The 23,702-nt window shown below is 41.6% G+C and overlaps 1 protein-coding gene across 3 annotated transcripts in view; it reads left to right on the top strand.

The window, feature by feature from the left end:
• The window catches only part of DPP6 (dipeptidyl peptidase like 6), a 529,059-nt gene that overhangs the window by 484,612 nt on the left and 20,745 nt on the right, over nt 1-23,702 (top strand). For all 3 annotated transcript variants that reach the window (XM_056485082.1, XM_056485079.1, XM_056485080.1), the window contains exons 13-16: nt 4,261-4,368; nt 4,940-5,031; nt 6,794-6,841; nt 8,694-8,812. In XM_056485082.1, coding sequence (XP_056341057.1) covers nt 4,261-4,368; nt 4,940-5,031; nt 6,794-6,841; nt 8,694-8,812 — 367 coding nt within the window. The remainder of the gene's footprint in view (nt 1-4,260; nt 4,369-4,939; nt 5,032-6,793; nt 6,842-8,693; nt 8,813-23,702) is intronic.

Here is a 23,702-nt window from a genome sequence, read left to right as displayed (position 1 = left end):
ACTTCTATTTATATACTTGCTTGTGCACTTCTGAGCACCAGAGCCAGACTGAGCTTCACTCATATTTTTGCTTAAATACACAAACTGTTTGAAACACTAATTATAGCTGTAAGCAGTTTTGTTTCCATTTTTGTGAAGAAGCCATTTCCAATGGTTCTGGGGATGGTCATACACAGGCAATGAGTCAGCAAGGGAGAAATCAGGCAATTTCTGAGCACCTGCTGAAGATAAAATTTACTGGCATTTTAATTGGTTTATTTATTTAATTGTGAATGTGGCTTGAAAAAAAATTTAATTATAAACAAGGGTGCAATTGCAACTCCACCAAAGGTTGCAGTCTTTGACATTGACGTTGGCAGGACCAGGAGATTACCATAAAATTGTTTAGAGACCCATAACCTCCAAAACTGCTTGTGTGGGCTGGCTGCCCTCCCCTGATAATAGTTTCTTTGGGTTGCACTTTTCTTTCCAGTCCTCCTATTTCCCCAGTGTTTCAGATGACCTCAGTATGAAGTTAAAGACTCTCTTAAATGTGGAGATGTTGAAAACCTGGCACCATTTTTCTTTTACTACTCCCTTCCTTTAATCCTGCATGATAACCCAGTAATGATTCTTACATGTGGTTTATAGGAAGTACAAAAAGTGATCTTTAAATAAAAGCAGAGTTCAGAGGAACTTACAAACAGAACCCACTTTTCCCCTCTGTAAAGCCCTTTTGCCATGCAATTACCCCATAACTGACCTCATTTTGGCCTAAAAAGATGAAGGATGAAGCAGAAATAGGACCCAGAGTTCCACAACTCAAATACCCAAATTCATCTACCAGAGATAAAAAAGCAGCTCCTGGCTACAAACAATATTTTGGTGCTTAAATGAAGAGTTCCCATTTCACCCAGCGGAGGGGGTCTGTACTCAGAGACATGGGATCCTCTCCAGTTGTTGACCCCAGTTTTGGTGCAGCTGCCCTGGCTTCAGAGATGGCCACAGGTGTGGTGCACCCAGCCCCAGACCAGGATGAGGATGAGGACAGGGATGGGGATGAAGCTCAGCACTGCCCCTTGGCTGAGTGTCAGGAGGTGGAAGGAGCTCTTCCCCCTGTGCCCTAAAGAAGTGACTGCATTGTCCCACTAGAGTCAAGGCACATTGGGTGTTTTCTTTCTTGGATTTAAACAGTGTTTACCAATTTGCAAGGGATTAAAAGAATTCATGTCACACCCAGCTGTTTTTCAGAGCTATGTGACACAGAAAGAATTTCTTATTGAAAGAATAATTGCCAACACAGCAAAATCATTAATTCTGGGATCTGGGCAAAGGTGGGTCAGACAGAGAGGGCAGGAGACTGCTGAGCAAGGGAAAATGCATCAGAGAACCAATTGGAAAGGACTCAGTTATTCAGATTAATTTGTTTCCTTTTTAAAACCTGAGGATGAACCAGAAAATCATAATTCTTATGGAAGTATAACTCTCAGTCAGTAATAAAACCAATATGCAAAGAATCTGATTTGCCACTGATTTCTGTGAGGAAATGTGTGGAGTCCAGCCAAGAGCATGGGAGGCACTGTAGAAGAGGAGGAGGCTGGGAGTGTGTTGAGCACAGACAAACCAGTTTGGAGCTGCAGTGTGTGGTGCTGAAGTATGAGAATTGTTTGACCCATGTTAATGTGTGGGTGGTTTTGGTGGAGCTGTACTTCTGTGTCCACTGATCTTCCATAAATTCCAACTTACCATAAATCAGGTAATTTCTCTTTCAAACATTTGTTCTGGTGAGTGTTTGATCAGGCAAATCTTCCATGTGAGAGACCTTGTGCACTCCCCACCATCCTGTGTTCACCTTATTTCCTTGTTTCACCAGAGGACCCTTCCTCAGGTGGCTGCAGCTCCAGTGATTCTCAGTGATCCCTCTCCAGACACAGCTGAATACATTCTACCTTTTTCTTTTCAATTGTTATTCTTTGCACCAGGACTTTGTGCTCCTCTCTAGGATCTACAGAAGCTCAGGCTGATTCTGCTAAATTTGGGATAAGCCCTGAGGGCTTGTTTTCTTCTCCTGACCATTTGCAGATACACTGAGCTGAGTTGTGCAGCTCTGAGCTCCAGCACTGAGCCCTCCAGGGGGTTCAGAGCCCTCCAGCAGCCTCTCATTACCTTCTCTTTTCAATAAAGATGAAATATTTGGTGGCATAATTTTCTCATACTTCACTATCATCTATAACAAAAAGGTCACAGACATTTGAGACTATACCCATGTCCTTTAAGATGTGTTAATGAAACATGAATTTGTTCAATCCCTTTTTGCACCTACTGATACCAGCTGTGTCCATCCTGTGGCAAAAACTTCCAAGCATTCCATACCTGCTGCATACTGCAGGCATTCTCTTTTTCTAGAACTAAACTGATCTATTATTTTCAAGGAGGGCTGTTCTGCTCTATTATTGTGGGATTCAGTCAGCAATGGTTGACAAAAGGCTCAGGCAGTTCATATCACCTGCAGAATGTTTTACAGTTCATATCACCTGCCCAGTGTAGCTCCCTGAATTATAAAATCCTCTTCCAAGAGAATTTCAGTCTGTGTCCCATTCAGCAGCTGGGTAAGTCACCATCTCTGTCACAGAGCTCTGGCTGCATTCATGTGCTGCCTTTCCAGCAATGGAACATGCAAACAGGCTGCCCTGCATCATCATCCCTAAACCCTCACACCTGCCACCTGTGCCATGAGCCTCCTTCCCCTGCAGCTCTGAGTGGGCCTCACACTCATCAGTACAATGCCTGCTCCTGCTGGCAGAGACATATTGCTGGAATGTATAATGCAGGAGGCACAGATATAGAAACAGAGGGTGAACTCATTGCTACCTACCTCAGGAAAGGAAAACCTGTCGAGCAGGAGGTTTGCCTGAGCTATCACAGTCATTACTCAGTGAGGTTTCTCCTGTCATGAAAGACATTTGGAAATAATATAGAGTTTCGTGTTTCAGCTTCCAGAACAATGTCAGAAACAAATGAAACCATTATTTCATAGAGCTGCAACAAGCTGCAAATGGGTGCATTTTAAAATACAGTGAAAACCTAAGCAGGGGAAAATAAAAGGCAAAAAGAACAGTTTGCACACCTAATAGAGCACTGACAAATCTGATAAACAGAGAAAAAGAATTAATCAGTAAAGAACAAAGGAGCAATGGAACACAGAGTAAAAATAATGTGTTAGCTTATGGGAAATAAAAAAGTTTATTCCTTTGCTGTGCCATAAGTCTCCCTGTACAATCAGGTTCCTGCTGGTTCAGTGTGATGTCTTGGCATGTGCCAAGCAGAAAGTCAAGGGGTTTGATTACCTCTGAACTGCAGAGGACCCAGGAGAGGCTGGCAACAATCTCCTTGTTAATTGCCCTGGATAAAGGAGGATTCACAAATCCCTGCCAAGGAAGGGCTCATCCAGCCACAGAAAATCCTGATATCACAGGCAGCTTCAGCAGAAGTTCAGTTTATTATTCACTCCCAACTATCTGGGACTTAGTCAGCTCCATGTAGCCAGTCCTGTGGTACAGTGCTCCTGTGTCCACCCAGGGACCCACTGCCCTCCCTGGTCATCTGCTCTTCACCCACTTCAACAGTGGAGACTCCTCATGTGCCTCAGGGCTCTTGTTCACACAAAGAGCACTCCCTTCCAGGAGATGCTTGCTTGCCACCTCTGGGGTTTGATCTTCCTTCTGCTGAGTCTCTTCTATCTCTGAGTGAAAGTTCCAGTCACCCAATAAAAGTCAATCACCACATTCACCCGGGAGCTCTGTGTCTAAGGGAGTTCTGCACAAGTTCCTTGCCTTCATAAATAATTCAGTGAGATAAGCATTTGTAAGACAGTAGAAAAAGACAGCAGCCAGGTGCTGTTCAGCTGTGCTTCCTCCAGGACAGGAGCAGAGAGGTTCTTCCAGCAGGGGAAACAGGGTTTGCCACAGGGTTCTAAAGGCTCCAAGGGCCCTAAGCAGGCAGCTGTATATGTTCACTTTGGCTTTGCAAATGGGAACTGACTTTATAGCCAAGGAACTTGCCTTGCTGCCTGTCCTCCCACAGCTGAAAGGTGTCTGCTTTCCCAAGAGCAAGAAGCAAAAATGCCCAAAACTTTCTGCAGTTTTCAGCGGGCTCTTAGTTTGCCTCAGCGTGCTGTCAAAGATCACTTTCTGCTTTGCTGTGAATTAATTTTACAGGGTGTTGGAGGGCTGAGCAACTCTAAATACACCCAGCTAACACTAATGCACCCCTTAATTACAGAATGAAGAGCCCATTTTTTCCAGGGACGGTCGGAAGTTTTTCTTCGTGCGAGCCATTCCGCAGGGAGGGCGTGGGCACTTCTACCACATCGCCATGGCCTCGTCACAGGTGATCAAACACTGCTCTCACCAAGGCAAACAGCAGTAAAACATGGTGTCTGTGCTTGTGGCAGTGAGATGGGGAGGTGCAGATGTAAAAAATGTCTTGTGAATAAAAGAAAACCTCCACCGATGCTTTATTTGGGCATAAGATAATGTGAATTTCCAAATGAAATGCTTAGAGGAAAAAGGTCAGTCAACTATCTCTTTCCAAGCATTATTGTTTTGGTTTGTTTGTTTTTTGTTTTGTTTTGTTTTATTTTTTACTGCCACCTTAGTTGTAGATAAGAAAATCTCCACCATGCCATAAAGGATTAAATAGAAGCATGTGGGCATGCTGGATTAGGGGAAGGGCTTTGAAGTTGCTCTGTGCTGAATTCACCTCATTATCTTCAGTGGAGTCATGGTTAAGATGATTCTGACTCTGTTATTTCTAGGCCTGCAGATTCACAGAAATGGCAGGTGTGGTGGTGGAAATTGCAGACTTTTGGTTTATTTCTCATGGGCAATGGAGTCAGAAGAGCTCCCTTTTTCAGAAGTTTTAGCAATAAAGAAATCTACTTCTCTTTTCTTTCTGGCAGCCCAACAGCAGCAATGATGACTTACAGGCTATTACATCTGGAGACTGGGATGTGACAAAGATACTGGCATATGATGAAAAAAGGCAGAAAATGTAAGTAAGCTTTGTCCTGACAAATGAGATTTCCTTTGTTTAGCCCTGGGCTCTGGGTCATTAACAGAGGTGCTGTGTATGCTCTGAAACCTGTGAGCATGAGGAGGTGGGCATGAGAAGGCAGGAGGAGCTGTCTCCATTTAACCTCTCACACCATCACACAAATCTTGTGTTATTTTGATTAGTCTGTACTGTTCAAACCTCTCTTTCTGTGACTAATAAATAAATTTGTGCAGAGGAGTAATTTTTCCTGTTGCAAGTTCTGATGTTAGCCTCTGCAGGAAAGCAGACTGTTTTCATCAACCACCTAGTCAGTTTTGGAAAGAATCCTTCCTTGACCTGCAAAAATACCAATGCAGTGGAAAAAAAGAAAAAAAGAAAAAAAAAAAAGAAAAAAAAAAAGAATATTAGAGAAAAAGAAAAAGAAAAAGAGAAAGAAAAAGAGAAAGAAAAAGAGAAAGGTATTTAGCTATAATTAGGAAAAAAAAAAAAGAAAAAAACAGAAAAACAAACCCACTCTTCTTCACAGTTGTTCTTTATGGTTGTAAAGCAACTTTTGTAAACATTCACTTTTTCAAATACACTTCAAGAAATTGCATAAGAAAATACTTAGACAACTTTCTGAAATCAAATAACAGATTCCTTTCCAGAAAAATTTTCAAGTGGATACAAGGTTCTCACCACTCACTTACTTAAGGTCACTGAACAGTTGAGTAAATAGTCTCTGGAATATAATGAACTTTGAGTGATCATTAAGAGCACGGTGCTTCTTCAAGCTTTTGAATGCTCTCAAGTATTGATAACTTCAGAACAATAGGAAATCATAGAAATATAGAATCACAGAATGGCTTGGGCTGGAAGAAAATGAGCCTCCAGTTCCAGCTCCCTGCTGGGCAGGGACACCTTCCAGTGGACCAGGCTGCCCATCAATCCTGACCTTGAATATTTCCAGGGGTGGTTTAAGTAGCAAACTAGCACCAAAGTCTTATTGGCATTTTGACTGGCCAGTCAAGCAGAACATGCCCCACACAGTTTGTACAATCAAGATGTGAGCCTAGGCAAGTGCAGCTTGTTGGAATCAGATCATCAGGGATGAAAGTCCTTCCTGGCATTCTTCACCCCATGGATGCTACATTTGCTCCTGCTCCAGCATTATCCACACAAAATGTACCTGGGGGATTAATTCAGACTTCACAGGTGGGACTGAGGTTGGCCACCTCCTGCAGCATCGCTCTTCTGCCTCCAGAAGCTGCCACTGTTCAGGAGCTTGTGCTGTTTATCCAGAGTGGAGCTCACCACAGTCCCAGCCCAAAACAAGGACAACAAAATGTTCTTCAGCTTCGTGCTCTGCCTTCCCTTCTAACCCTGGTCAGCTGTCTAACTGGGCAAAGAAAAAATATAGCCAGAGAAGTAGAAAACTTCCTCTAGAGAAAGAAGAAAGGTCTTTAAAAGAAATTCTGAGCCATGAATCTCGAGGTAAAAAGGTGGATGTCTTCTAGTTAATCACTTGATTTCTTTTTGATCCACTGACATGACCAGTATAGGACCCAAAGTTTTCCATGTTTGTTTTAACTGCAGTGCAGTCTGCAGTGTACTTTATTGAGCCTCTCAGTGGTGTCCCTCTATCCTTTTCTAGTTCAGTTTAAATTTTCCTTGCTTTTACAAGATCATGAAAATGATAATATGAGTGAAGATGTTGTTGCATGAGACACTTCAAAACACCCTTCTAATGGTGTAATCCAATTTTGATTTTCCCCTCCAGTTATTTCCACAGCACAGAAGATTCACCAAGAAGGAGACATTTATACAGGTAACTTCATATACAGAATTTCCCATTTCTTCAGTTTTACAAGAATCATAAGCAACTGCAGTAGAAGCAGTTTCTTAAGATTTTTTTCTGTAATGGGATTGCAAGGTCTTTCAGTGTGTCACTGGAAGAGACAGAACAGTGTAACCATAGCAAACAAAATGCTTGACACTTGGAAATGTTTTACATTTGGCAATTTTCTAACATGATTGCAAATTTCAAATTGGTGTCAAGATTGACTATCACAAAACTTTCCAACAGAGCTGCTTAGCACTTGAAGGAATTCAGAAATGCATAAACTAATGGTATAAACTGCCTTTATACTTTCCAATAGAGATTTTGAGAAATTAGATAGTAGCTCACCTCTTCATAAACTGAAAAGAATTAACAATATTTTATGTCTACACACCTTTTTCTGCAGTTCCAGCAGATTTTAGAGTTTTTCCTAAGTATATGATGAGTAAAAGGCTGGTTTTACAGCAAGCTATTGGCAGTGTTGCCATTGTGAAATATTGTGGCAGCAGATTACAAAGTGGAGCAGTCACAAACTTTCAAATAAGCATTTCAGAATCATTATTCCATTTTTCCTTTTTTTCTCCTGGGTCACCCTGCTGCCATCACAACATCTGCAATGAAGGGCAGAGCTGGTGAAGGCATCAGTGGATAATATGACATCATACATTTTTTTCCCTCAGTGAGAAGGAAAGTAGAACAAAGTAAATAACCTGTGATTGAATATTTATTTTCCTTTTGAAACCTATATGCCTGTTCACTGCACTCCACCAGGTTTTTGAGAGTGTTTAATTCATTGAATAAAATTTTAAAAATTATATTCATATCTATTGTAATGAGAAGAAAACCTCACTTTAAAAACAGAGTCCAGGCACAGTTCAAGAGCTGCTGGCAGGTGTGAAAGCACTCCTCACTTTTCCTTGTCAGCATCCCTCTCACCCTGGTGCTTCAACAGCCTCATGTCCCCACACAGACAACAGAGAAAACCTGTTTGGGGTCTTTTTTCCCTCCTTTTTTTGTTTTATTTAGCAGATTTAATTAGGGTTGTAGTCAGAGATAAAATCTGAGCCTTAACAAGAGCCCATGATCTACTCATTTCAGTCTCTGTGATTCTAAAAAGGTTGCTCAGCCTCATCTCTTGGTAGCAAAAACCACTCATCTGCTTTACAGTAATACTGAAAAGATCTCTTGGTTAATGTTCTAGAAGTTTCAAAATACTGTAGAGGGGCAAAATGCTTTCTATTAATATTTGCTAATTATCTGTAATTCTTCAACTTTCAGTGGACTCTTAGCAGCCAACTTGTGAGGACACATTACCTCCTTCAACAGCAGATCCCTACATACAATCTTTCCACCTGGGGATTATAAGAGCAGCAATTTAAACCTGTAAAAAGGGCTTTGGCCTCTGAGGCAGCAGCTAGCAAACCAGGCCAGGGATGCAACCAATGAGAAAGTTAGAGAAAGCAATTCCAGCTCTTTATTGTCTGTTATAATATAAATAATTGTTGAAATGTTGCTCCTTTGTTTCCTGCCTTCATCCACCAAATTATTCTTCCTCTTGTGGAATTGCAACCATCATTTGCTTTAAAAAACTGTACCTTCCCTCATAACCACCTGACCTCACAAAATGACATCAGTATCCATTTATATATTCTCTATTCAAGCAGGAGGGGGGGAAAAATCCATTACTGCTATTTAAACTCAACCAAATGGAAATTCTTTGTCTCTTACTAATGTTGGACACATCAGATTTATATTCTTGTTCCAAAGAAAGGTTCAAGTAATGTTGCTTTCAAACAACATTTGCTCTGTGACCTTCATGGAATTGTATTAACTTTTTCAGTGCAAGCACAAATGGGAACTTCAACAGGAGATGCCTGTCCTGTGATCTGATTGAAAACTGCACTTATTTCAGTGCATCCTTCAGCCACAACCTGGAATACTTCCTGCTGACATGTGAAGGTATGTTGGGCTCTGTCACTGCAGCAGGGGCAGCATTTAGAGCCAGCACTGACACCTTCAGACATCCTGACTACCTGTGGCCATCCTTGAAAGACTGGCCATGAATATCTGGCTCACATTGCTTTTAAAGCTTTACTCTTGACATTTTTCTTTTCTTTTGTATTTTTCCTTGTAGCTAGAAAGGAAATATTTACAACCTTTTTCTGTGCATGCACGTACAGAAGGTAGAGAGAGATTCTCACAAGCATCCTTAAAGGAAAGTAACAGCAAAACCTGGAGGATATAAAACATCAGAAAATTTATGAGAAGCCAGCAAGGTGGGGTTGACTGTGGGTGACTGGGACTAAGTTCCAGATACATCAACTAACACTGTGAACAGAGGGATTTAAAGTAAGTAAAACAAGAAGACAATTTGCCAGGAAAAGGCAGCTTACAGAAATGTGCCTAATGGATAATGTGAGTACAGAATATCTGGTGCTTCCCCCTCATTCATCATAGATCTTTAACTTGGTAAAGTTAATAATCTGCAGGTCCAACAGGGATTTCCTGTTTTGAAAGTGCCTGAGAGTCCCCAAGAGGCTAAGGATGCATTTCAGGAGAGTTATTGAAGTTTTCTCCAGCTCTGTTAAGATTAAATGCAGAACTCCACAAAACTTAATCCTATATAATTTAACTCTGCTTAATTATCCAAAATTGCACACAAAATGCATGCAGAGCAGTCATCTGCTCCTAGGATTGAAGCTGCTCAAATAGCTGCATGTCCTCTGAAAAAAGGCTTGAAAAGCATCAAGCAGACAAGAAATTCCTGATTTTCAACAGCTCAGGAGAGAAGTGAGTAGGTTTTGAGGGATATTAGGAAGGAATTCTTTACTGTGAGTGTGATGATGCCCTGGAACAGGTTTCCCAGAAAGGTTGTGGATGCCCCTGGAAGTGCTCAAGGCCAGGTTGGATGGGGCTCTGAGCAATTTGGGACAGTGGTGCCCATGGCAGGGACACATCAGGGGTCTCTGTGGTGATGCTGGGGCTGCCCCTTCTCTGCCTGCCAAGCTGCCACTAACTGTTTGTGTTGAGCACAAGGGTAAAAAAGGAATATTTGAGTTGGTAAAATGGGAAATAATCAAGATGAAGTGGAGAAGTAGAATGGTTACCATAGTATAAGATACAATACCTGGACTGAATTGTAAAAACATGTTTTTCCCCTGGAAGGGAATGATAGGCTGAATGCCAGAGGTATTTAGAGGTATTAAAAAAATAGTATCTGGCAATACAGTACAGAAAAACAGCATTAACAGGGCAAGACTCTAATTATTTTAATGGACTGATTAACTTAATGGACTTACTTGTAAATCTGAATTTATAGTTGTTGCAGACATATGCAGAGAAGTGTCATTTGTCAATAAACATTCAGTTCTGTGTAAGTACTGTATTTAGGGAGTTCCTCCCTTTAAAAGAAAAACCTCATTTATTTTTCTTCTTGTTTTAATTTCAAGAACAGCTGTCAGGAGCTACCAGAGACAGTGTCCACTTCCTTTGCACTAATTGTTTTACTGTAGTTAGAAGCATTTGTGAATAACAAGATTAAGGTTTCTAAAGGGCCTTTTCATAAGTTTTGAGGTGATTTGGTTTTGATTACGTTATATCTCATCCACAAAACCTGCAGTGATACCTGGAGATTAATGAGTTTTATTAGTGTGTACATTAATCCAGTACACAAGATAATGATTTTGCATAATAAACTATGGGCCTGTTTCTCAGCTGCTGTAAACAATAATTCAATTATAAGGTTATTAGGGTTAGATATATTCATACATCTGCTGAATATATCTTTGTCTGAATTTTCATTATTCAGGATTAAATCCTAAAATCTCACTGTAACACAAAAACAGCACAGCTTCATCTGTGGAGCTCCTCTCAGTTTCTCCATTCAGATACCTTTAAAAAAATATGCATACATGAAAAAATATAGAAATCTTGGTAGAATTTTCATTTTCAGTGATTTTATAAAAATACTAGTCCATTGCATTTGGTGGAGTTATTCCTTATTTACATGACTGAAAGTGAGAGGTCTTTCCACCTATTTGCTATCAGGCAGTTTGCAGGAGCCACATTTGTTTTTGGCATTTTTCATTGAGGATCCATCTAACTTCAGATGTGTGCACTTGCAGCAGGGACAGCTCCCTTTGGTTCCTGTTGCAGCTGATGTGAGCCAGGTCAGTGGAAACCTCTGTTCTGGATGAAGTACAGATTTCTGGATAAAAATATCATCCTGAAAGGGTTTGGTCATATAAATAGGTGTTGTGGCTTCATGGAGAATCACGGATCCACTAACAGAACAATTCCTTTTCCACAGCTCCTCAGACTGCTTAGCCACAGCTTGGCCATGCCTCAGTTCCTCAGGGTGTTGGGTTGTTGCTCACAAGCATTCATGCTCTAGTATAGCTCAGATTAACAGAAAATCTTATTTATTCATATGCACAAATAACATAAAAGGAAAAGCTCCTTGAATGAGGATATATCAAGGCACCCTGCAGATCCAGAGCGAGCCCACCAGGGTGAACAAGAGTTTGTTTTACAGTATCTGCTCCCCAAGGGTTCTGCCCAGAGTTCCCAGCTCTGCTTCCCCCAAAAAATCCCCACAGCTGGAGTTGATGTTCAAGACAGACAGTGGCAGACAGTCCCTGTGGCTGTTTAGTGCTTTCTTCTCCATAATATGTGTAACATGTATAAATTTGTATCTAAATATGTATAAAATACATAAATCTCCATAATATGTATAAAATGCATCAATATGTGTAAAAGCCCCCAGAGCTCAGGTCTTGCTGTCTGCTCTGTGACTGTGACATGAAAATGTGAGTGCACAGTGATCACTGGTGTACCCCATGTCAGCCCCACATGTATCTTTGGAAGGTAGCTAAATTAAATTATCTTACTGTAATCAAGCCTGTAATAGCTTAAAAAATTGTATTTTCTCAGCTGTCCACAGAACAAATACATGGGCAAATGTCTATTGCTTGAAAACAATTTCTGTACTGACAGAGAATAACCTGCACCATACCTTAGTTTCACTCTGTCCCTTCCTCTGTGACCTTCTGTTGCAAATTTCATTGAGTTTAGAGCCACAGACATGACTGTGGCTCAGCTGAACTCTACAATGGATGGCAAGGTTTGTAAGATTTGAGCAATCAATCAGTGCTTATCAAGTGCTCCATGATATTTGAATGAAGGGCAAGGGCAAGGGAAAATATCTGTCCTAAAAGAACCCAAAAAACTAAGAAACGTCTGGCATGGCTCATTTGGTCCCAAAGGTCAAGAGCTGGAAGTTTTCTACTCATTCTTTTGGTGCCTTAAGGGCAACATATAATTTCCTTAAAAGATTTTTTGCTGTCCTGCAGAATACATTTAACAGCATTCTGCCTGGCACGGGCTGAAATGAGAGCAGGATGCTGTAACAGAAGGTAACCTCTCTTGAAGGAGGACAGTGTAATGCTTATTGTCAGGAGGCAACATTTATTGCAATCAGCCAGTCCCAGAAGGCTAGTTACCTTATTTTTCATCTAATTTTATATGCTCATGATTGAATTACTGTAGCAGGATCTAAGGAAACATGATGCTTTGCAGACTGCTCTTAGATTATCTCCTCTAGACACGGTTGCAAAAGCAATATCTGCTTGACCAAGGTCACTCCTACTGTCATTTTCACCATAAAATATGGGCTTACACTTCTGCCTCTTCTCATAAACACAGGCACCTCCACTGATTCCCTCTAAGATAAACAGAAATAAAATCTGGATGGAAGTGGTTTGCTGCTTATACACATAAATTTAATTGAAAATGGATTTTTTCTCATCTGAAATGGGATGTAAATTTCAATTTCATTGAGAAAAGGATAGGAAATTGCAAATTTTTGCTACAGGAAGCAATTTATTCCTGTTTCTTGAATGGGACTCAAACACACAGGGTGCAAGGCTGAATGACACGAGCCAATAACTCACTAAAGCCCATTTTTAGGTGATAGCTCCTTCTCTGAAGGATGAAGCCCTATCAGTTACTACCTCTGTGGTAACTGTGCAGTGTTTGAGTATTTCCACTGTACACAGATACACTTTGTCTTCAGTGACTCCTGTCTCTCCCCAGTGTAACCCAGCAGCACCTGTAAAACTCAACTCCTGATGAGGTTATTCATGGGGAAAGCAGGGGAATCAGCCCTTTCTGTCAAGGATAATTGATACTCTGACACTCAGGTGCTTTGGCTGCAGTGTCTTCACTCCCACAAAAATATGTGTGAAATTACAATTTCAGCTGGACTCACAGAGCTGGCAAATGTTTCCTGGAATCTGGAGTTCTAGTCCCTCATGTTGCAGACCATGGCATTGTAGCATCCCTTATGCAAGCTGGTCCTTCTCCACCAGCTGACCTCATCCATAAGCTCATCCTGGCCCTGGGGAGGTGGGATTTTCCCCACAAAGGGTTAATGGCTCTGAGGCAAGACAAATAGAGGGGAAGACCCTGGCCTGTGCATGCACCTCTGCAATAATGACATTTAACACACAGTGAAAATGATGGGAATGTTGTTCATGGGATGCCCACCAGCCTGCTGATTAAAGTTCTCCATAATCATGTGTTATCAAAAAGGGATGGATCATTTTTAGGGATGTCACAAAGAAAATTGGAGGGGAGAGGACTGTAACAAGGGCTAAGGGAAGATTTGTCTCATTCTTGTCCTGGTTGCTGGTGATAGAGAAGTGCTTTGAGCACTACACTGTGTGTTGTTCTTCATTCAGTGACCAATGAGGGAAGAAACAGCTTTCACTGTCAGAAAGGACAGCAGTGTAACTGAACAGGGAACTATCTTATTCTATAGCCTTTCCTCCTCTTCCCAGACACAGTAAGGTTGTTTTGTTCCAAAATTCCGTAAAACCACTATTGTTTATCCTGTCTCTTTGAAGCCTATAGCTGCTGGAAGCTGTGTCAGTGGCTGACTGGGAGCCTTTATTGCCAGTTTTGTGCAGGCTAAATGACTTTAAAGCTGTCTCTCTCTTTGGAGAAAAGAAAACAGATTCTTGTAAGAAAAGTGTTAAAATACTGTGACCAGATTTGGCTCCTCTCTGGAACTGTGGTTCTCAGTAGCTTAGTCTAGATGCTGTAGATCTGTAATGACAGGTTACAGAAATGAAATAATTTCTGCCTTTCCTAGCAGGCAACTCTGCAGCTGTGGAGCAAAATGTTATGTTGTAACTGAGCTGAGATTGATAAAATACCTAAAGAACAAAAGGAATTTATGGGTATATCTGCTCTTCCCCACGTGTGTCCTCTGAGCCAGTGAAGACAACAGCTCTGTCACATGCCCTGCTGGCCCTGAGGCACTGAGGGGTGCCTAAAGGCCTGGGAAATCTTTAAAAATAGGATTTATTGCTCTTACTTCCTGCCAGACAAAATTGTGTTTTAATCCCATTCACAGATAACAAATGGTACAAAAGCACTGATTAGGAAAAACTTTGCAATTGAAGGATCTCCTTTGAGGGTAATTCATAGGAATGAAGGAGCAGCACAACCAAATTAATGATGATCTGAGTCAAGTTTCTCCTGCCATTGGACATTAATTCATTCTGTCTGTGGTTTTATGAGTTTTAAAGACAAGTGCTGCAATTTTTCCTTTATAGAGGCAGCAGGTAGCTATAAACTTCTCAGCTCCTTAAACTGTTTCTTGAGGATTTAATTATCTTCTTTGCTCCCTCTTGGTGAAACTTGGAAACACCATCTGGAGATGGGAACACTTAGGAGTGCTTTGCTGCTTTCATTTAATAGGTTTATGCTGAGCCTCGAAAAGTCCTTTTGTTCTTCCACATTTGTTTTATTTTCCAGAATTTTGCTGGGATCAGTAAAGATTTTCAGTACAAAGTTTCATTAAATGATCTGGCTCTGCTCTGTGGCAGGTTGCCCTGACTTTGCTTTAAACACATTTTGACACCATAGAGCCCAGAGCATGATTTAACAAGGTTCAGCCTTCCACTGTGTGTCTGAACCCTGGTTTGGGATCCTTTCAGGCATCCAGGTTGTTCTGCCCACTGATGTGGACACAACACAAGCTCCTGCCCACACAGATGTCTGAAATGTTTGGTGCTTCTGGAGTTTATCATAGACAGAGGAATTTTTAGTGTGGGTGAGTCTAAGTCATGAAAGCCATTGAGTGGAATCAGAGTTTTATGATGAGAAGTGTTTTATGTTTTAGGAGAAGCATTTGTGGTGTTGGGACCAGGCTCCAAACCCAGGCTCATGTCCTTGATCAGTGCCCTCTCTCTAAACCCACCCAGTGGCTGCTCACCAGCATTTCTCACATTTTCTTTATTAACATGGGAAGGGCATTATACTAAAAATCACAGACCAGCACTCCTGGCAAGAAGTGGAGGCTGGAAGTGGTCAGAAAAGTGAGAAAACTGGGTCACTAATGCTGCCTCATGTGCTGCATATCCCATGAACAGTGTGAGAAAAGCTGGGCCAGCAGCTGGGGGGTGGAAAAACCTTTGAAGCATCAGCTTCCAGCATCCAGCATCACTGGCACAGCTCAGCTCCAGGTTCAAACCCAGGATTTTTGGTTTTTCTTCATGTCAGCAAACATTAAATTCTGAGCAATGCTTCTGATATTGTGGCTATGCTTCATGTCATTACTGCAAAAAGATGTTGACTTTTTTGAGGAGATACATATTTTGGAAAATCTCCTAGTATTTTATTCTCTCATGGGTTTGCCAGCTGATTTAGACAGACATGAATGTGTGCCATAGAAAAGCAAAATTAAAACCAACAAACCACATGGATTTGTTGATGGATTTCACTAACAAAGTAACATTTTGCTTTGTTTTGCTCATCTACCTATGCATTCAGTCTCTCTCATCTACACTTGTAAATGGCTTTGGGGAATTTTTTTCCATGAAAATCACTTAAAATGTCACTCTTGTGAAAATTTTGAATGTGACATTCATCAAAAAAACCCAGGGTTTCTACTCATAAAGACTTACTTTGTGAATAAAGTGGCAGAATCCTTTCTGCCTCAGGACAGAAGACCATGATATTTGTCTTTCACTGTGAATGAATCAAATCACATTTTTCTTTAGTTTCTCCATCAAAATCAGGGGTCCATGTCACTGAGATATTTTTGACAGCAATTTTTACATTTATGGCTCCTTCAACAGAAAGAGCTTAGTGTTATTTAGTATCTCAGGAAAATCCTATACTGATATTTATCAAGACAGAGGAAGAGGAAGTAGAAGTTTTACTGTTGGCAAAATAAATACTGCACCAAGTTTTTAACTTGAATTATGGAGATGTATGAAAATCTCCAGACGATCATTTTTGTGCTCTTACCAGGGGGGAGCAGAGGTACAGACAGAATTAGTGGCTTGCCTATGGACACATCTGGAGTCAAGTATCATGACCCCCATTTCCTTCCTCATATTGCAAGACAGCACTCCAAGGAAAAGCAGCACTGACTCCTGGAACAGAGCAGAAATATGACTCCTTCTGCAGCCTGTCTCCATTGTGGATGGAGGATAATTAACCCTCTTCAGGATTTGTGCAATAATGTACCCATCAGGGACGTGTCTGCCCAGCTCCTGCAATAAGAGGTTGGTTCATGCCTTCAGGCAGGAGAATAATGAACCTCTTTCTACATCTTCCTCAGTTCCTTCATTTAATCAGACCTTTTAACCTGTGCCATTTGGGCCAGACCTGCCATCCCAGGAAAGCAATGGAAAATCTGGAGATGAGGATATTTTCACTAACCATGGACAAGCAGATGCAAATCAGTGATTCACAAAGCACAAGTCTATAAAGCAGTGTTTTAAACTCTCTACATTGTCCATGTATTGCCTTCAATATCATGTAGAAATGTTGCATGTCACAGTCTCATAACAACATTCCTGGAACCAGATTGCAATTAGCAGTTGTTATGCTCAGGTAAACATCAGTACAAGATGGAATATACAGCTTAGCTCTCCCCTGAATATATTGGGCTATTTATGAACTGTAAAACAGCTCCATTTTTGGGCAAATATATCTCCAAAAAGCAGGTGGGCTGCTTTCTTTATTCCCCTTTCCATTACAACATAATCATGGTTTTGTACAGTACCATTGGATTCTCTAAATCTTGAGTTGGATGTGGATATTTATGACACATATACTTACAAACTGGGTGGTTTTTACAAAAGCTGCCTGAATTTGTTGACCCACATCCAAACATGGAGAATTCAAAGACACATTTGGTTACAGTGCTCTGAGAAGTTCCTAACCAGCTGCCAAATTTTAGTTAGGAGACAAGGATTTGGTTTTTTTCTGCTATAATGAGCTTCTTTAGACAACTCAGGCAGGACTTGTAATTCCAGCTTCCTAGAGGTGTAGTGAAAATAAAGTCCATTACTGACTGCAGTGACAATAAAGGGCATAGAGGCTCCTAGATAGATAAATTTCCAGAATGGTTTGAACGCTTTGGTGAGTCTTCAGTCTGTTCACTGCAGAGAAACCTTCCCAGCACAGAAACCCATCCATCAGCATGCAGGAGAGCATTCTGTGACAGAGCCACATGAGAAGTGATGAAATGGGGCTGGAGTGAGGAGTTAACCAGGCATGGCTGCAGATCAACCACAACCCAATAACGAGCCTGTAATTACACCAGGGGCCTGGATAAGTGCAGGGCCAGTCCTCCCAGGTGCTGGGTGCTCCTAACTCCCTCCAGCCACAGCTGGAGGCACCCCCAGCAGCAGAGGAACCCTTGGGGTGCTCTCCAGTGCATCTGCCAGGGCTGGGGTTTTGCCCCAGGCTGCCAGGACAAGCCTGGATAAAACATTCCTTATGGAACAGCTGCTCCAGGCAGACTTCAGCCACAAGGTGCTTAGATGTAAGCAATGCCTAAAGCTTAGGCTATCAACTCTTTTGTGATTTCATTTTGCTTGCAGGACCTTCTTAGCCAGCAGAGAAACAGAGATTGAGAAAGCTGCACAGAGGTTCTGCAGACAACTTTATTTCTGCCCATGAAAGGGTCTGGCAACAGTCTGAATACATGAGATATTAAAGGGGCTTTTATAGGGTTAGGGTGCCTTAGAAAATGAACCAATAATATCAAGGATTGAAAATTGTCCAACTACTTAAATGTTTCAGGTAAAAAGTGACCAATCACCCAAGGGATTGACAAAAGGACCAATTAACTCACAGAGATAAAGCAGTGGTCTGCAAGGGGGTAAAATATTTCTAGCATTAGTTATTCTAAGGAAGCAATTTCTTATCTAAGGGATGATTTTCCAGGGAGGCTCTGCCAGGGTTTCTGCTCCTTCCACAGCCCAGCAAGCCCAGCCTCCTGTGCCCCACAGCATCACCCAGTGCCTCTAGAGACAGGCAGGGATCTCTTGAACTGGGGTCTGAGTTATGGCAGCACTAAAGCAGTTATGGAAAATGCAAATACCTCATTTAGGCTTAAAGCAGGTCATTGTGTGTTATGTGTTGTCACAGCACTGTGAGTGTGTCAGGAGCTGGGAGATCCAGTGCAGTGCAAGGGGAAATATCTTCTGGGGCTTTTTTGGTGCTTGGAGGGTCCCTCAGACATGTAGGTGTGTGCTCCTTGCTCCTCGTGGGCAGCATGGAACTGCTGAGCTCCTTAGAAGATTTGAGCAAAGAAACAATTTGCTTCTCAAATGCTAATGGGATGATATTTCATTGGGAGAGTTCTCTGTCCATAATGCCCAAATTCAAATAATAAAAACTCTTTTCTTGCTTTTGAGACATGAAGAGGCCCATTTTTCTTCCCCAGGTAACCACTCCATGGTGACTTGGAGCACCTCTGGCAGATAACCAGGGAAAGATTGTGGCTGTGGGTACAAATATCTCACTCCAGGGCCTGAAAACAATATTAAATGCAGAGGGAGGAAATACCTTCATTTAATCCCCACTTTAATTTAGTTAGGTAGAAAGCCTGCTGCCTAGCAAGATTTCTGAAGCATATGGATTTAGTGTCAACTAAAAGTGTCATTAAACTGCCCATCATGGTAAAGGCAAAGCATCTTAGAAAGACTCACTTCCTACTGGAATTCAAATAAATGCTTTCTAAGTGCAGCTGGTCCTGCCTAAGAGGGCCAAAGCTTGGCAGGTGACCTTTGGCAAATATCATAATAAATTAAGTTGTTGAGATCTAAAGAGACTTAATTAGATGCTGAAATAACTATTAGCACTGAAAATGGGTTTTAATAACAAAGTCAAGAGTCTATGGATATAGAAGAGCAGTAGGCACACCTCAGTTTAAACAAATGTGAAGAGCTGATATCTGGATTTTATTAGTGGGATATGCACCAGCTGGAGGCTGCAGCTCCATGTAGCCACACCAGCAGCTCTGAGGACCTCAGGCAAGTCTGGGAGCCCACTTTAAATACTTTCTTTGCTGCTGACACCATAAGCAATACCTGCCAGCTATGGGAGGAGTAAACTCAGGGGAGGTTGTTTCTGCCTGCTGTCCCAACAGGCTGTGCCTCCCTGGGCCCCACCTCACCTTACTGAGAAATTCAATAACCCCCTGCTAAACTCCTTGTTGTACTTTCCTCAAGTACATCTCAGAGGAGCACAGCACTGCCTGTCCTTGTGAACAGGAAGATGGAGTCAGTGCAGATCCATTCTCTGTCCACCTCAGGGCCTTTTTCAGCAATCTGCTGCCTTTGTCACAAACAGGCTCACTCTGAGCTGGGCCCAGGAACTAAACTGAAGGAAAATTAAATAGATTTTTTTTTTCTGCTGTGATCAGAAGTTCTAGAAGCTGTTGTGCTGCTTTACTGGATGATTTTACAAATATTTCTGATCTTGCAAGGGAGTGGGACAGGCTGGCACGGGACCAAGTGAGTGAGGTGGGGATGAGAATGGACAATGCTAAATTCAATGTCTTAGGGAGGCCTCAGTGAGGATTTCATCATCAGAGAAATATAGAATGCCCTGAATTGGAAGGGACCCACAAGGATCATCCTGTCCCTGCACAGGACCACCCCAAGCATCATTTGGAAGTTTTTTATGGGTCACCTAATGACTGCTGCACTCCAGAGTAGAATGGTATCTATATTCTATATCATTCAAAAAGAAAATATGGTTTTCATCAGTTCACCCAGATGTAATGCTTGTGTTTTTTAAATCTCAGTGAGTGCTAAAATACACTTCAATATAAATTTTTGCTACTTGGTTCTTTATGTACAGATCTTGGGGATTTGGGTTTTCTGAACCATCTGAGCTGTCCTTGGCTGAGTTCTGAGTGTACAGCAAGGGGCAGAAAGCCAAAATATGTCAGTGTGTGCTCTGGAGTCTGAACATGTTTGTGTCTGTCGAGGTAGGGCAGGGTAGGCAACCCCCAAGAAGTTCTATCCTTGTGTGACTACACTAACCAGGTATCCTGGCCAAAATACCCAAAATACTTGTCTAACAAAAGGCAGGGTGCATCAGAAACTCAGAGATAACGTTCAAGCACAGCAGAATGCCCTGCAGTGTGCTCAGGGCTGCAGGAACCAGCCATGTGCTGCAGGTTCCCCCGGCAGGATGCTAAAGGGGCACGGCAGCGTGCTGGGCTTGGGGGACATTCCCAGGGTTTGGGGGGCATTCCCGGGGTTTGGGGGGCATTCCCAAGGCTGGGAGGCATTCCTGGGGCTTCCTCACATCCCAGGTCACTGGGTGAGTGTTATCTGCTGTGACCAGAACTGTTTCCCACACAAGGATGATTACCACAACCTCGTTCGCTGTAATTAGCACTTCCAGGCAAGCTGTGACCTTCTGGAACTTTTCCTGAGGCTTATGAAGCCTTAATTAGTTTCTGCTGTTTTAAAGCATGCCCAGACCTAATCTCTGGGCCCTATTTATATTATAATTACTATATAATTCACATTTGCATTCACTTGACTCCTTTTCTTACTCAACAGCCGAGGTTGGCTCTGGCTCCTCACGTCCTTTGTGTGCAGTTCATGGGTCACAAATCCCACGGATGAAGGCAGGGTGGGGGATGCTCATTCTCACTCTCTCACATGCTGCACAACTGAAAAACACCAGGCTGGCATGAAAACCCCTTTTGCACAAGCAGAAGTTACCACCAGAGCTTTTTCTGCAGGAAAAGAGAGGATGGTATTCTTGGTTTGGAAGTTGGATGAGAACTTCATTTCTATCTCCTATTAACAACATAGTTATGACTATAGTTTGAGACTAATTAAAATAATGTATTTAGTTGTAGTCTGAGATTAATTAAAACTTTTGTGGATTTTCCAGAACATTTTTTCTTCCTTTAAGCAGATCTCTCATTTATGTTATAAACTATTTCACTCCATTCTTATACATCAATGTGTTGTAGACTCCCCATATACATTCAGTGGCATAAAAAAAGGTGGAAAAGCCCAAACTATTATGCATTAATATTTAACAATAAAATTAATAGAAAATGTCTGTAATTTTTGGTGCCTGAGAAAATATTGTGGAATTAAAGCAAAACTCCTCACCCCTTTGAAATGACCCCATTCTGCAAAGCACTCTGTGTTCTTTGCTTTTACATGTTTTGATCCTGTTTTCATTTTGTTTCTTGCTTGTAAATATGAGCTGCCTGGCATTGCCCAGAGGAAGGTGATCTATCATCTGCTTCCAGCCAGGGTTCTTGTCACTTGGTCATTCTGCACATATAAAATTTTATCTGAGCTCCACTCGCAGGAGATAAATGACCATGACAACAGGCTTCCTCTGATGCTCCAAATAATGAACCTTCACAAATCAGGCAGAACCTCCTGCATGTCAAGACCTGGGTGCATGTGTGTTATTTCCAGCTATATGAGCAACCTTGGATGAACTCATTATTCTGCAGAGGCTAGTACAGATGTTACCATCCCATAAGATTTAAAGCTTCCTCTGAGGAAAACTGCTTCTTTCACCTTGTTTGCCAGCTGGACCAGCTGAAAGGTTTATTGCTGGCTTTTGTATTCTGTTTGCATGGTACTTGTTAAACCCTTTATTAATGCAGTCAGTGCATTAAGGGTATATTAAAACCTGAGAACTCATGAGAGGAAAACAGCTTAATAACCAGACAATTTGAAGCAATTGTATTTATGGGTTGGTGGTGGTGTTTTTTAAGTTAATATCCAGCACCAGTTATGACTTAATTAGCTGGGAAATCATTATTTGGTTACAAGAGAATTTTACTTATGGAAAATAATAAATTAAGATTATCTAAATCAATTTATACTAGGTTTTTAATGAAACAAACAGAAAATATGAAATGGGGTTTTACTCAGTCTGTTAATGAGGTGTAAATGGCACTGAGACAGAGTATTTTCTTTCATTCTGCAATTATAAGGAATTATCCTTTTTTCCTTGAATATCATAGAACCTTGGAATGGTTTGGATTGGAAGGGACCAGCATGTACTAATCCAATAAGAAACTTATACTTTAGAAATAGGGACAAATGTTAACTTTTGGTTTCATCTGTTTCCAAAGTTTACAGAAAGTCTGGATTAAAACTGAATTGACAGAAGTTAAATTGAGGTATTCAAATAGAACAGAACCTGGAAAAAAGAGGGAGTTGAGTATGAGGATTTTTCTGTTCAGATTCCATAGCTTGGACCAGCACACTAGAACAAAATTCCCTGGGCTTGGGGAAGTCAGTTACCCATATGAACTGGAGTTTTCAGGTTCATGAACTCTGCAGACAAATTCTCCTAAATCCACCTCCTTTTCACAGCTGATCTTATCACTACAGTGGTTACATACCTGCTCCATGCCCTGGAGTTTGTATGCTTGCATTATGCTTTTTAAAGCCTTAGCCACAGCCTCGTGGAAGGGAGGAAATGCTCAGCCCACTCAATGAGCCCCTCATTGGCTGGTATTAATTAAGAAGGAGAAGAGGGAGATTAGTGAAAGAATTGTGAGCAAAGGTTAAGTACCAGCAAAATGAACAGGAAGTAGATTATGATGAAGAGGAATAAGAAGCTAATTGGAGATCAGCAGCAGGGTTCATTAGGAGCTGGTGTGGGGAATGACCTTACCCAGACTCTTCCCTGGCAGCCTGGGAACCCAAGGCTGGATGAAGCTGGTGGAATGTGTTAAGACACAAAGCTGATAAGCATCATCAGAAGGCAGAGATAAATACTAGAGAAGTCTTGCAGGGCTGGATTGGGGAGAAATTAATTGTACAAAGGGCAAAATCAGGCACATGGTGACTCAGGGCAAGAATTTGTCTTGTGTGTTTGAAGCTTAGAAGTTACAAATGCCTCAGCAGAGCAGATGGGTGCCTGGGCACACAGTGCTGACCACTGGATGTTTGCAAACTACCTGCCTGCTGTGGGGTCATGGAAATGGTGAATGCTCTTTTGGGATGGATCAGGCAAGGAATTTTCCATGGAAGTAGCACTTTCACTATTAAAACAGATTAGGACATCCTCAACAGCAGGTGTAGAGTTCTGGTCATTTCTGTTCAGGAAGGAGGAATTGGATGTAAAACACTCTTGCATCAAAGAATAAGATTAAAAGAAACTTTGTCCTGCAAAAGGAAGTTAAAATAATCTAATTTATCTGACTGGATGAGAGCTTTGGGGAGACATGACTACTCTGACTGAAATGGAAATACTCATGCTCAGTAGAAAACAGATTGTTGGAACAACCCCAAAAAGGTGTAAATGGGAGTGACAGCCAGCACAGCTTCAAGTTGGAAGCAGCTGCTAACAGAAGAGCAAGACAGCAGAAGGAATTACATCAGCAAACCCAATGATATTTAGAGGTTGTTAGTCAATACTTTTGTAACACAGTTTCCTGAAGCAGCAAGGGAGGATCTTCTCAGACCCATCAGGCCTGTTCTGTGTAGTGGAATTAAGACCAAATCTCTTGCTCATTTTCCCTCTAGTCACTGCT

The sequence above is a fragment of the Oenanthe melanoleuca genome, chromosome 2, assembly GCF_029582105.1.
Source record: "Oenanthe melanoleuca isolate GR-GAL-2019-014 chromosome 2, OMel1.0, whole genome shotgun sequence".
Classification (NCBI taxonomy): Eukaryota; Metazoa; Chordata; class Aves; order Passeriformes; family Muscicapidae; genus Oenanthe; species Oenanthe melanoleuca.
This window is presented reverse-complemented; position numbering and strand designations above follow the sequence as displayed.